The 14559-nt window shown below is 38.6% G+C and overlaps 1 protein-coding gene across 1 annotated transcript; it reads left to right on the top strand.

The window, feature by feature from the left end:
* The first annotated feature begins 1741 nt into the window (after positions 1–1741).
* LOC119719625 lies at positions 1742–13574 on the top strand. Its single transcript, XM_038189126.1, has 4 exons — positions 1742–3366; positions 5228–5325; positions 5902–7655; positions 7725–13574. The coding sequence occupies exons 3-4, from the start codon at positions 5930–5932 to the stop codon at positions 10112–10114; spliced, it is 4116 nt and encodes a 1371-aa protein (XP_038045054.1). The 5' UTR covers positions 1742–3366; positions 5228–5325; positions 5902–5929; the 3' UTR covers positions 10115–13574.
* The last annotated feature ends 985 nt before the right edge of the window (positions 13575–14559 follow it).

Below are 14559 nucleotides of genomic sequence, written 5' to 3'. Positions count from 1 at the left end.
GGGCAAGCGTCCCCCTTGCCTCCCCCCTCCTCGCGACGCCCATATCCAAAGCCTTCTTTGCAGTCGTATCATTGTTGCTGCTGCCAACATGAGTGTAGAATAATAGTTGCAAAATCCTTCCTTTGCACTACTGTGACTTTGTTCACGAAAAGCTGGCATTTTGAAGAATATAAATGATAAATAGTAATAAGTTTGTATACAAAGTTAATGGACCCATCCCAGGGTACCAGAGGTCTGATATGCTCCTCCCACATCTGAAATTATTTGAATGGAAACCCAAATATTTGTAGTACACGTGTGGACTTTCAATTTAACCTGTTAAAATGATTTGTTGTCGTGGTCATTAAAAAGTCGGCACTTTCGATCTCATGCGCACTCTCATGCACATGTAAATTAAACATGGTCAATGTGGTGAAAAAAGTTCACATTTAAATCGACCTGTTTTGGTAAATGGACATTTTGCGACGAAGGTATGCCCTATTTACGTAAACTTGGTGTCAAAATAACCACAGGACATTTGAACAACTGTCAGAGAAACCTGGCGGGATTTAAAAAGTGCATTGCGACGATATAAGGAAAAACTGAAAATGGAGGGGGTTGCGCTCCCTCCCCCTCCGTATTTCACGCCGCTCTTAAGTTAATTATTCTGACCTAAAATCACTTTTTAGTCATATTTTCATATTTCACAAGTGCCAAGGCACCAATACAAGCTGGTTTTATTTTCTCCTCTACCGTTGTGTCGCAAGGGTATTAGCAAAAAAAAAAGGGTGGGCGTAAAGGCCACCCCCCTCTGCGATTTTTGCGCCGCTTTTAAGTTTATTAGTCTGATCTAAAATCACTCTTAATTTTTTTTCCATAATCAACAAGTTCCAAGCTAATGATACTTGATTTGATCTTGTTCTCAAATTTGATTAAATGTAAAATTTGCTGCATGCCGCCAATGGGCCTTTGTCTGATCTAGCGAAACTTAAGACCGGTCATTCTGTGATCAGGGTCGATGATATGCTTTAAGACAATCTGGGGATTTGTTCCCAAAATTGTGCATTTTGATTAAACCCTATCCAGCTCTCAGTGCATTCTGATCACAAGCTCTCCGCATGTGAGTACCAGATTTATTTCGTAATAACGAATTAATAATCCGTAATAACGAATTAAATATTCCGTAATAACCAATTAATAATCCGTAATAACGAATTAAATAATCCGTAATTATAACGGATTAATAATCCGTAATAACGAATTAAATAATCCGTAATAACGAATTAATAATCCGATATAACGAATTAATAATCCGTAATAACGAATTAATAATCCGTAATGACGAATTAAATAATCCGTAATAACGAATAAATAATCCGTAATAACGAATTAATAATCCGTAATAACGAATTACTAACATATACTTGCAGTGGCGCTAATGGGCTTTCGTACTTTCCCAGTGTTACATGAAATTTTGACTCCCATGAAATCCGGTGCCCTTTAGACTTTCATTGGTTGAACGTTCACATTCCTCACGTAGTGGGGGGGGGGGGGGGCAATGTACAGATTTGGGTTCCCGTGGAAATTTCATGTTAATTTATGGCAACCATTATAAATGTAATCTCATGAGTCCTGAGAACAAGAAAATTGATGTTGCCATTTTTGGCGAGCTGCGAAGCAGATGCGAGCCTATGTAATACCAATTTCCGTCCGTCTGTCCGGGCGCCCGTCCGTCCGTCCGTCCGTCCGTCCGTCCGTCCGGCCGTCCGGCCGTCCGCATTCAGATTAAAGTGTTAAAGTTTTTTTGCTCCTTGATAGTTAAATTTAGAACTTATCATAATTCAGCTTGACAACCTCAAATTGGAGTTCACTCCTTGTAGTTAACTTTATGATTTTAGTAAGGAAAGTTAATTCAAAAATGTTAAAGTTTTTGTTATTGTACATCACTTTGCATGGATATGGAAATGTAATTACAAGAACATAACTTTACATTGGGATGCACATGTACATTTGATTGTACATGTTTTACCACTGTACCATCCATTCTTAACTTTACCAAACCTCTATTAAAATTGATTTTGCTTTGGTTACATATCGAAGGGAAAAGGGTCATTCATGCATGGGTGGTTCTTTTGTATCAAAACGAATACCATTCATGTGAATATATGTTCCATATAAAGTACATTTATTAGATACTGACTGCCCCACAACCATACCGGTACTGTCACCCCATTTGTCCCTACATCTTGTGGAATGGGGGTATGATGGAATTGGGGGAAGGATGGCTGGAGTTTGGTGGGGTGAGGTGAGGTAGGATGTGGGGGATGGGCAGGATGGAGTGGGATGGTAAGGTGGGGTGATGTGATGCGATGATGGGTTAGTGGGATGTGGAAATTGGATGGAATAATAATTGGTTGGAGATATGTGGTGGGATGATGGGGTGGGGGATGATGGAATTGGGCTCAGGCTGTGATTATACCTGGCACGATGTGAGACAGTAAGGCGCTCTCTCTCCCCCCCCCCCATCTCCCTATACCCTATACAGCCCAGAGACTATTGTTATCGGTACCTAACACATCCCCAGATACCTCAAAAGAATTCCTGCGATTCCGGTATCACCATGACCAAACACAAGGGGGGGGGGGTCCCTCTGCCACATATCATGCCACATGTGGTAGAGATGGGATGGGGTTAATTTTGGGTTTAATGTATGAGGAACTTCACATATGCACCATTCATTGATCTTTTAAATTTACACACAGGTGTACTAATGTATTTCTGCAGATCTACAAACAGTTATTTTTCACTGGGTCCACATCCCCTGGGCATTCCACACTCCTATTATGCCTAATCCCTTAGCCTAATCCCTTAGCCTAATCCCTTAATGCCTCCTGCCTGTTCTTTTGCCTGTTATAGTAAATGAAGGGATTATTGAGCTATTTGTATTTATTTTTTACTACTTAATGATCTGTGACAGTCCAGTTTAAAGACTCAGGACCCTTCACTGTCAGGGATTTTACTGACCAAAGAGTTGAGAAAAGTTTGCCTGATATTGTCTTGCCAATTTTTGACATTCTTTGAACACAGTCTGCACATGTCGATAATCTCCTTTGCAGTCGTCTTTTATAAAGAAATATATCCCTTTGAATATTATCATTAAACTGTTAAGTGAACAGGGGTCTGCATACCTGCATTTAGTAACATGGGGTAATTAGAGAATAATGCATTCCTGATTGTGGTGAAACTGCACAGATCTACTATAAGTACACTGTACATGTACATGTAGGCCTACATGTACAATACAATACATGCACATTACATGCACCAGCGTTGTCCAGCTTTTGTGCTCTACACTTTGTCTTCTCTTCAGCTTCTGCATTCTATAAGGTAAGATAGCAAAAATCTTGAACTTGTCCTGAAAGCACTGTAAAGTTGTTCATATACAAGTATGTTTAAATATGACCAAAAAACCAAAAAGTCTTTATTTTGTGTGTGTCGACGCCTCTATCATGTTTCCTTGCATAGCATGATGATACAATACACTCCTGGTCTACATTACATGTAAATACATGGTTTGGTCCATGCAAGGAAATGTTTGAAGATGGAAGTTGGTCTTCCTTATAATTTATAAAGTGTTTAAAATTTAAGTAACTGGTCTACCCTACATGTACATGTACCGTTTTCACGAAGAGCCACATTATGTCTGTCAAAAATTATAATTTTTCGATTTCGATTTTTTTCTTCAATATTTTGCTTTAAAACAATGTACATATGTACTTATTTTTTTGGACATATTTCTGTAAGCAAAACATCATTAATTTCCAAGTTACATTAATGTTGCAAGGGGCAGAAATCTTGATAAATTTGCATTTGCATTTTCATGAAGAGCCACATACATTTTGGCCCCTTGAATGTGTACAAAACCTATTGCACGGAAATACGCAAAAGTAGGTCAACTGAGATTTCCATTTTCACGAAGAGCCACAAATCTTTGTTACATTTTTAGCGTCTCTCGAAATACATGTTGAACAGAAAAGGCCAAAATGTGGGAAACCTGAATTTTCGTTTTCAGGAACAGCCACATATCTTTACTAATTAATTGTCACCATTTAACTGCTGTATTAAGTCTTATTACTGGGTTCATGTAAAAATTCAGCTCTCATAGAATCATGTGATGGTTTCCTTGCTGCCCATAGTTGTCGCAAAGTGGTATTTTATGCAGTTTTAAAATATGAGAAACTTCTTTTGCGATTATCTCGAAAACATTTTTTTTTTCAAAATCCACATCATTTTTATGTTGCTCTTCATGAAAACGGTGACGATATGTGAATTTTGAAGATAAAGCGTTTATCACAAAAGAAGTTTCTCCTGTTTTAAAACTGCAAAAAAATACTACTTTGCAACAACTTTGGGCAGTAAGGAACTTTCACATGATTCTATGAGAGCTGAATTTGTACGTGAACCCACTAATTAGAATGTGTCTCTTCGTGAAAACAAAAATTCAAGTTTCCTATATTTTAGCCCTTTCTGTTCAATGTGTTTCTGCTCAACAATCCAGTTAAACACACACACACAAGTTGTGGCTGTTGCATTATAATTTTGTTGATTAGCTTTAAGTGACGGTTTCACTCTTGTGCTAAAAATTCTAATTAATGGCAAAAAAGTAACGTTAATTGGGCCATTTATAAGCATGGAATGCAGGGGATTTTTCATTCTTAAATTATTAATCATGAATCAACTAATTAAATAATGTCTTTTGGCATTGGACAGTGCTCGTGTGCGATATTCCAATTACAAGTTGATTCGGGGGGAGTTTGGGTAATGCAAAATGCAAGGGATGTGACACAGTTCTGAAGGTCTGACACCCCCAGCTGCTAGCTACCACCATCAAACCTTTTATGCTAGATGTTCTAATTAAACCACACTGGGCTTTCGGACTGTAGTATTTCCTAACCAAAAAGTAACTTTACAACGTCAGTAGTTTTGCAGTTGTGTTAGTATCACAGAAGGCCTCAAATTCCCCAAATGATGTAAAACTAATCAATACAGCAAAACATGATAATATTCAGCCATTATTAGAAGGAGACTGGTGAGTTCTAGCATACAGGGTTACATGTAGTCTAACTAATACTTGAAATATGCATGAAGGCCTAGTTAGTAAATTCAAATAATTTTTACGGATTCATTGGATCTAATGAAATGCAAGACATTTTCAAAATTCTTTTTAATGTTAATCTTACTGTTGCAGAGCTTCCGACAAAGAATCACATGGCAGGAGAAATCATCAAAGATCTGGACAACATCAAAACTACGGTGGACGCTTTCGTTTTGGCCTGCCTCTATAAGGTAGACCATGCAAAAAATATGAAAGAAGCCAAAGAAATAGTTACAAGTGATCTTCAAAAGACCATGAATAGAATAGAATTTGATGTCAAAACCTTAAAAAGACAAATACAGGATTATGATGGAAACATGGCTAAAAAGATTTGTTCCCTGAACAGTTCAGTGAAGTACCTAAGATCTAGACAAACAAATCTAACCTCTACACCAAATACAAAAAATCCTGAATTAAAGGTTGCCAATGTATCCCCTGGTAGTTCCTGCTCATCGAAGCAAATCTGTTCCTACTCATCATCAAATTCTTCAGCAAAGACACATGAAAATGTGTCAGGAATTTCTCAGTCCTCCTTCAGTACCGATGATGAAGATGATGACTCCTTATTAAAAGCTTTGGCAAAAGTGGAAGCTGAGTCACAGGGAAAAGATAAATGATTCATCTGTATTTGAAGAAGGTGATCTTTTCGTTGCCTATCAAAATGGTGTTTTTGAGCTGTCACCACTCAATCTTTGAATGGCACACAGGTCAACCAGAAGAGCTTTTGCTGCAGTTTCAAGTTATTATATTCTACTTTCTTTTGACAGATAATTCTCTTCATCTTCATCAAACACAATGGAATGCCACTCATGCCACAAGACATACAAGGGTGCCAAGACCCTGCAGAATCACAAGTGTACGTGGTGCAGTGACTGCAACAGAATTTATTCGTCATATCAGAGACTTCAACATCACAAATGCAATCCCCATACTTCATCAAAGACACCACATGTGTCATATGCAGCAGCTGTGAAGAGTCAAGGCTCTAATCCAAGAAAACTACCGACTACTGCTGTGGATTCCTTTTCCTCACAGTCTACCCACCCTGATGACCAGTCGCAACTATCGCAGCAAATAAGTACCCACCCTGATGACCAGTCTCAACTATCGCAGCAAATAAGTACCCACCCTGATGACCAGTCTCAACTATCGCAGCAAATAACTACCGGTACCAAACATGTGTCATCTCCACTGGCAAAACACACCATAAATCATGACAGTCAAACACAATTAGAAAGTGTTAGTTTTCAAGGCAGAAGTCAACGGAGCTTTGCATTTCATAGAATAGATGTAGGTTTGCAGATGCGACTTTGTCAACAATTGTCATTGCCACTTGTCAGTATTTTACCCGAGTGTAACTTGGCTCACTCAGCAGGGAAACCGGCATCGATTGCACCTATTATTGGCGATGGAAACTGTTTCTTTAGGACTCTCAGTTATTTAGTTACAGGAAGTGAAAGATTTCATGGTGAATTGCGAAGTTTGGTTGTGTCCCACATGAATGTTATCAGGATGCCTGTGGAGAAGTTTTGCTTTGATGAAAGGACGTCTCTACCGGTTTATTTAGCTCGGAGTAATATGTCACAGGACGGTTCATGGGCCACTGATGTGGAGATATTTACTGCTGCTCATCTTTTGGGGACGGATATTTATATTTACTCAGCTGGAAACAACAACACTGCAAATCCCAGATGGCATAAATTTACAGGAAAGATGCTGGATAGAAATGCTCAAGTTAGTGACCGATCGTTCTATATTCATCACAAGAATGGTAACCATTATGAGGCAGTATTGAGCGTTCATCAGTCTGGTGAAACATCTCTCATGGAGATGCGCACTGAAAACAACACAACAGAATTTACTTGGCTTGTACGGGAATTCAACCAGCAGCAACAATTTGCTTCTAAGAAAAAACAGGTCAGTGTCAAGTGCCAATCATCAACACAGATAGCTAAACATCGCTTCAGTCAAACTCCCACAACAACGGAAACTCTCAAAACAACGGAAAAACAGTCGACAAATCAAGATCGCCTACCCAGTGAATCGAGTCAAACAGTACAAATGGAAAAAAGCAAGATGGAACTTAAAAGAGAAAAAGATCGCCTTAGGAAGCAACTGAGACGAAAAGACCCAGAATTTAGGAAAAAGGAAGCTGTGTGGGAAAGCAATTGCAAAAAGAAAAGAAGAGATGTTTCAGAGATCAGAGACGGAGAGAAGGCAAAAGAGTTAGAAAGTGTACATCGAAGAAGAAGTAACCCAGACTACAGAAGTAAAGAAAAAGAAAAAGAATTAGAAAGTATTCAAAGAAGAAGAAGTAACCCAGACTACAGAAGTAAAGAAAAAGAAAAAGAATTAGAAAGTGTACATCGAAGAAGAAGTAACCCAGACTACAGAAGTAAAGAAAAAGAAAAAGAATTAGAAAGTATTCAAAGAAGAAGAAGTAACCCAGACTACAGAAGTAAAGAAAAAGAAAAAGAATTAGAAAGTATACAAAGAAGAAGAAGTAACCCAGACTACAGAAGTAAAGAAAAAGAAAAAGAATTAGAAAGTATTCAAAGAAGAAGAAGTAAGCCAGATTACAGAAGTAAAGAAAAAGAAAAAGAATTAGAAAGTATACAAAGAAGAAAAAGTAACCCAGACTACAGAAGTAAAGAAAAAGAAAAAGATTTAGAAAGTATACTAAGAAGAAGAAGTAACCCAGATTACAGAAGTAAAGAAAAAGAAAGAGAATTTGAAAGTTTGCATAGAAGAAGAAGTAACCCAGAATACAGAAGTAAACAAAGAGTAAAAAAATTGAAGAGTGTACGTCGAAGAAGAAGTAGCCCAGGCTACAGAAGTAAAGAAAGAGTAAAAGAATTGACAAGTTTACATAGAAGAAGAAGTAACCCAGAATACAGAAGTAAACAAAGAGTAAAAGACTTGGAACTTGTACGGAGTAAACGAAATAAATGCAAACCTAATAAGTCAGCTAAGGATCATGAAAGAATCCGGAAAAGAAACCAGCGAATGAACACAAGCTACTTCCAACGTGAAAGGCAACTTGACAAAGCAAGAAGGCAACAACAAAAGGAAAGACAGCTCTCTGTGACGGAAGTTAAAATAAAGTTTTTCTTTGACACCAAAGAAGGGCCAAATTATGTTTGCACATGTTGTAATGGTTTATTTTATCGACACAGTGTCAACGTTGCTTCAAAGATGTCATTGGAATCCAAAAACATTCAAGCCACTCTCCTCAATTCATGCCTCCGTGGAATAGTCAGCCAAGCTGGAGTTGAGTGGATCTGCAAAACATGTCATTCTCATATGTTGCTGCATAAACTTCCACCCATGGCAGTTGCCAATGGTCTTTGTTTTGAAGATGTTCCTGCTCCACTGAAGAACTTGACTACATTAGAGGAAAGATGCATATCACCCCGTATTCCATTTATGCAGATAAGAGAATTAGGGAGAGACCACCAATTTGGCATCAGGGGGAATGTTGTTAATGTACCTGTTGATGTGTGTAAAACTGTAGCTGCACTCCCTCGCTCATTTCAAGACACGGAGACAATCCAGTTGAAATTAATGAGAAGATTGAAATATAAAACTCCATATCACTATGAAACTGTGCGACCAAAGAAAATATTTGATGCTGCTGAATGGCTTGTGAAGAACAGTCCGATTTACCAAGATGAAAATATACAGTTAGATATGGCCTGGAAGAATCAAGAGTGGAATGACACAACAACAGTTAACTTCATAGCGAAACATGATGACCTGGATATGAACGTAGATACACAGGTTGGCAACATTGAGGCCAGTTTGGATGATGACGATGATATCAGTGGTGAGAATCGAAATAAAGAGTCTGACGACTGGACTGAAATTTCCACTGCAGAGCAATTTTCAGGGGGTAATAGGGACACAATGCTTTACCCCAATGACTTCACAAGTGATGGACAACATGCATTGAAAATAGCACCAGGAGAAGGTAATCATCCCATCAATATTTTCTTGGATAAAGATTGTGAGGAGAAGTCATTTCCCACCCTCTTCTGTGGTAAACGTAGGCTGGATAATGCACAACGCACAACTCCACTTACATATAGCTCAATTTGTAAAGCTGAACTACGCAGTGCTGACCGACGGTTTGCTATGTCAGTTCCCAATTTGTTTTTTAAACTGAAGAAACTTCAAACTTTACAGATCAGAGATCTGGCAATGACTGCTCTGCGTAAAACAACAAATGTCAGTGATACATATACAGCTGGATATCTTAGACAACCAGGAGCACTTGATGATTTAATTCATGTCGACCAGGGCTATCGTGTTTTGAAGACACTCCGCTCATCTCCACCATATTGGCAGGCTCGCCAAAAAGACATCTTTGCCATGATCCGCCAGTTGGGCATACCAACATTTTTTGGATCGTTCTCTGCTGCAGAAACGAAATGGACAGACCTTCTGAAGAACTTAAGTCTCAGTGTCAATGGAAAAATTCTCTCTGATCAAGATATCTTGAATTTGACTTGGCAGCAAAAGTCTGAATTAATTCAGAGTGATCCAGTATTAAGTGCTAGGCATTTTGATCACAGAGTTCAGGTGTTCTTTCATGGTGTACTTAAATCCACTCTTTCTCCGATTGGACAAATTGATGACTTTTTCTACAGGGTAGAATTTCAGCAGCGTGGCTCCCCACACATACATTGCTTATTTTGGATCAAAGGTGCTCCCCAGCATGGAAGGGATGCTGATGATGTTGTCATCGACTTCATAGATAAATACATCACCTGTAAAAGACACACTGAAGATGCTGAGTTATTGGGATATCCAAGTTACATGAACACAAACACACAAAGACCTGTAAAAAAGGTGGCAAACTTGTATGTCGATTTGGATTTCCAATTCCTCCAATGTCTGCTACATCAATTCTTGAGCCCCTGCCTGATGATGTGCCACCTGAAGCAAAAGCAAAACACCAGCAAAATTTCGACAAAATAAAGCAACAGTTACACTTAATGAAATATGGTGAAAATATTTCTTTCGAAGAACTGTTATCACAGTTAAAACTATCACAGGATGAATATGTTTGGGCAGTACGTTCTTCGCTGAAGAAGACACAAGTTTTTCTGAAACGAACTCCAATGGAAATTCGTACGAATATGCGTAATGACGCATGTGCCCGAATTTGGCAAGCAAACACAGATTTGCAGTACATATTAGATGCTTACGGCTGTGTTGTCTACATTACTTCCTATATGCTGAAAAGCCAAAGAGGTATGAGTCTCCTTCTCAACCAAGCATGTGAAGACGCAAAACGAGGCAACTATGGTGTCAAGCAACAAATCAAGTTCATGGCAAATAAATTTCTGAACCACTGTGAGATATCTGCTCAAGAAGCTGTTTATCTACTTCTTCAACTTCCTTTGAGTAGGGCAAGTCGGGATACAGTTTTCTTCAATACTTCTCCTGAATGTAAACGTGTTGTCATCATTAAAAAGGTCACCATTCTGGACCAAATGCCTGAGGACTGCACCGATGTTGTTTGCACTGGTTTAATTGATAGGTATGCATCTCGACCCAAGGAGATGGAGAAGGTGTCGCTAGCTGAATTTGCTTCATGTTATCAGTGGAAAAAAAAGAATTTTGTCCTGAAGAAAATGAAGTCAAAGAAAGAAGTGCCAGAACAAACATATGAGGAAGATTTTGTTGATGATCCATTCAGACAAGAAGAAGGTGTTCTGGAATACCAGTTAAGTGATGGAAGTTTTCTTTACAGACGGCAATTTCCTAAAATCATCAGATGTGTGAGATATTCTAAAGATGCCGATCCAGAAAACTACTTCAGAGAAAAACTGATGTTGTACATACCCTGGAGACATGAAAGCACCGATATTTTGATGAATTATTCATTGTATGAGGACAGATACAACACTTTAAAAGATCAAGTAAACTTGACAGCTTCCATGTTTGAGCACAGTGCACAAGAAATTGACAGAGCTCTTGAAGAAATAAAGACAGAAGAGCAATTGGAGAAAGCTTGGGATGAGATGGTACCACTTACGCGTCACACAGAAGTTGACGAAGATGAAAATCATGGCGATAGTGCCGGCAGGATGGCTGTATTACATCCAGACTCTGCAACACATGGATATTCTGACTTTGGGGAAGTGTTGGGCTGTCCTGGCCAGCAGCAAACACAACAAGATCTTATTCCACACAGGATTTCTAAAGATGAATACAAACAGCTGATGATCTCTTTAAATACAGATCAACAAGCATTTATGTACCACATACTTCATCTGATGAAGACAGGAGACAAACCATTCTGCTTGTTTCTCTCTGGGGGAGCTGGTGTTGGCAAAAGTCGTTGTTTATTGGCCATATATCACACATTACTAAAGTTCTACGATTCAATACCCGGAGAAAATCCAGAAGACACTAAAGTTCTGCTGACAGCACCTACAGGAAAAGCAGCTTTTAACATTCAAGGCAGTACCCTACATTCTACATTTCTTGTTCCAGCAAATCAAAAGTTAGAATACAGGCAACTTGATCAAAGTAGGCTGAATACATTGAGGTCAAAACTGAGACATATCAAACTGGTAATTATCGATGAGATATCTGTGGTTGGTGCCAACATGTTTAATTTCATTAATCAGAGGCTGCAGGATGTCATGGGAAACAACATACCTTTTGGTGGAATAAATCTGTTGCTAGTTGGAGATCTTTTTCAACTTCGTCCAGTTAAAGACAGGTGGATATTTCAACATGGAGCCACTCCATACGCATCCTTAGCCCCAGTGCTGTGGGAAAGTCTGGTGACAATGTTTGAGCTTACTCAGATCATGAGACAAAGCGAAGACCAGCCATTTGCCAATGCTCTCAACAGAATTCGAGAGGGAAAGCAGACGAATGATGACATCACTATTGTTAAGTGTCGAATTGTTTCAGAATCAGTGAGAAGTCCTACGAATGTTCTCCATTTGTTTACCAAGCATGATCTTGTTAACCATCATAATGAGATAACCCTTGGTGCGCTCTCAACAGCTGGACGGCACATATTTGCAACTGACTGTGTTTTGGGTGATGTTACAAGTGGTTTGAAGAAAACTGTACTAGCTAAGGTTTTACAAATGACCACTCAGCAGACGCAGAATTTGATGTATGACCTTCATGTAAAAATTGATGGCAGATATATGTTGGTACATAATGTTGACACAGGGGACGGTTTGACCAATGGAGCCACTGGTGTTGTTAAATACATTGAATCACCTCAGCAGGGATCCTCAGTTGCACCTTGTATAATATGGGTTTTGTTTGATCAAGACCTTCGTGAGGTTGGGAGACAAATTCGTGCATCCAATGTACATTTTTATCATGACCAGATTGATGCTTCTTGGACTCCAGTTTTCCAGATTCATAAACAGTTCCGAGTGGGCCATTACAAACAAATTGAAGTTCTACGGCGTAAATTCCCCCTGCATCCAGCATCTGCTATGACAGTTCACAAATCTCAAGGAACCACTCTGGATCAAGCTGTTTTGTCTTTCAAAGGCTTCAATCAGGCTCACTTGATGTATGTAGCCCTCAGCAGAGTAACAAGCTTGTCAGGACTGTATTTAAGTGACTTTGATCCAAGCAAGATTGTCGTATCTCAAGCTGTGAAGGAAGAAATGGACCGCTTACGAAAGATAGAGTTCACCTGGAGTTATCAGCTACTGGACCGGCTTGCAGACAGATTCAAAATTGTATTTCACAACACAAGATCATTGCATAAGCACATTGATGATGTCCGATCAAATCAGAACCTACTAAGTTCTGATGTTCTCATTTTTCAAGAGTCATGGGAGAAGTCCACAGATAGTAAAGATCACTATAAACTGGAAAACTTTGCAATTACTGTTCAAGGAAACATTTGCTCTCAACAACTGGATGGAAGTCATCGTCCACATGGCGGAACAATAACATATGTTCGAAACGATGTTAATATCGAAAGGCTCCACACGACAGCTTTAATGATGTATGGAATAGAAGTGGTGATCCTCAGGAATATAGGAGCTATTGACCAAGACATCAGCATCATTAGTATTTATCGCCCTCCGCGGGTACTCGTCGAGAAGCTTTTAAGCACATTACAGGACGTTTTGGAAAATTTTCTCTACAACAAACTAGTATTAGGAGGAGACTTTAATATTGATGTCAGTACTGGAAACAATGACACTGCAAGACTTATTACTTTGATATCAACCAAGTATGGCCTGCATCAACTCATCCACAAACCAACAACAGATTATGGTTCTACACTTGACCTCATCTTCACAAACCTGGATACAGATAAGCTTCATGCAGGGACACTAGAAAGCTGCTATTCTGATCACAAGCCAACGTGGATAGCCATTAGAGATTAGATGACCATTTATGAGGTAAAGTAATGGATCATTATTACTTTCCTAAGGCCAAAAAAAAATAAGTCGGTCTCTTGTCAGCGCGCGCGTCGATTTTAAGCATGCGTGTCGATCTTTTTTTTTTCCAAAATGTTCCGCGGTAGCTCCAACAGCGCCCTCTATTTCCGCACCTCCTCAATTTTTTTACCAAAGAGCACCAAGGAATGGGAAATTGCACCAAGGCAAATGATCGAAAGCACCAAGGCAAATTATGGAGGCCACCAATATACATGAGGACACCAAAAAAAGCAAAATAGTACCCACCTTGTCTGTACAATCCAAGCTGAAGAAAAAAAAAAAAAAAGGAAAAAAAAAAAGAAAGCCGGTTGGCCGCGTCAATTCCGGAACTTTGGTCTGACCAGAAACCGAATTTTTTTTTGGGGGGGGCCTAAATTGCACTTTTATCCTTGGTAATCACATATATTTACTTTTCAATAATATGTACTTCTAAATCATTGAAAAGTTAAATCTCTTTTGTGTACATTACATTGAATATTTAATTCATTAAAATTCAGCTGAAGTGCAAAAGGAATAATTTGTTTATTACATTGACCATGTCATTGACTATTTGTTCTTTTTACATTGACCATGTCATTGACTAGTTGTTCTTTTTACAGAAAAGAGTAATAATTTGTCATCTTTTATTATACTTTTTGCAAATAAATAAATTAAGAGATTCATGTTTGTTTCGATTTCAAACACAAGCTTATCTGGCACAAAATTGTTTCATTATACATAGGCCTATATCTTCAGATTTGATAACGTCACAACAGTTGGATGGTTTGCATGAACAGTTTGTATTTAGACCAGTTTTGTGCAAACTAAAATGGATGTGTACTAAATAATGAGGTGCATTGTTAATTTTGTTCAGTTGTAATTGAAATGATGTTGAAATGCTTTTAATCTGATAGCTGATGACGTTGTCATGACGTCACACTTGCATTCACATTTTGGGATCAGCTGTCAGGCTGGAAAAGAGTAACATAATAGAGAGTGAAT

Source organism: Patiria miniata, unplaced genomic scaffold, assembly GCF_015706575.1.
Source record: "Patiria miniata isolate m_02_andy unplaced genomic scaffold, ASM1570657v1 HiC_scaffold_8, whole genome shotgun sequence".
Classification (NCBI taxonomy): Eukaryota; Metazoa; Echinodermata; class Asteroidea; order Valvatida; family Asterinidae; genus Patiria; species Patiria miniata.
The sequence above is the reverse complement of the archived record's forward strand: the minus strand, read 5'-3'. Positions and strand labels throughout refer to the sequence as shown.

Coding starts and splice junctions, on each gene's coding strand:
- LOC119719625 (XM_038189126.1), top strand. CDS start 5,930: ATGGAATGCCACTCATGCCACAAGACATACAAGGGTGCCAAGACCCTG. Junction 7,656..7,724: donor AAGTAACCCAGACTACAGAA/GTAAAGAAAAAG, acceptor ACAGAAGTAAAG/AAAAAGAAAAAGAATTAGAA.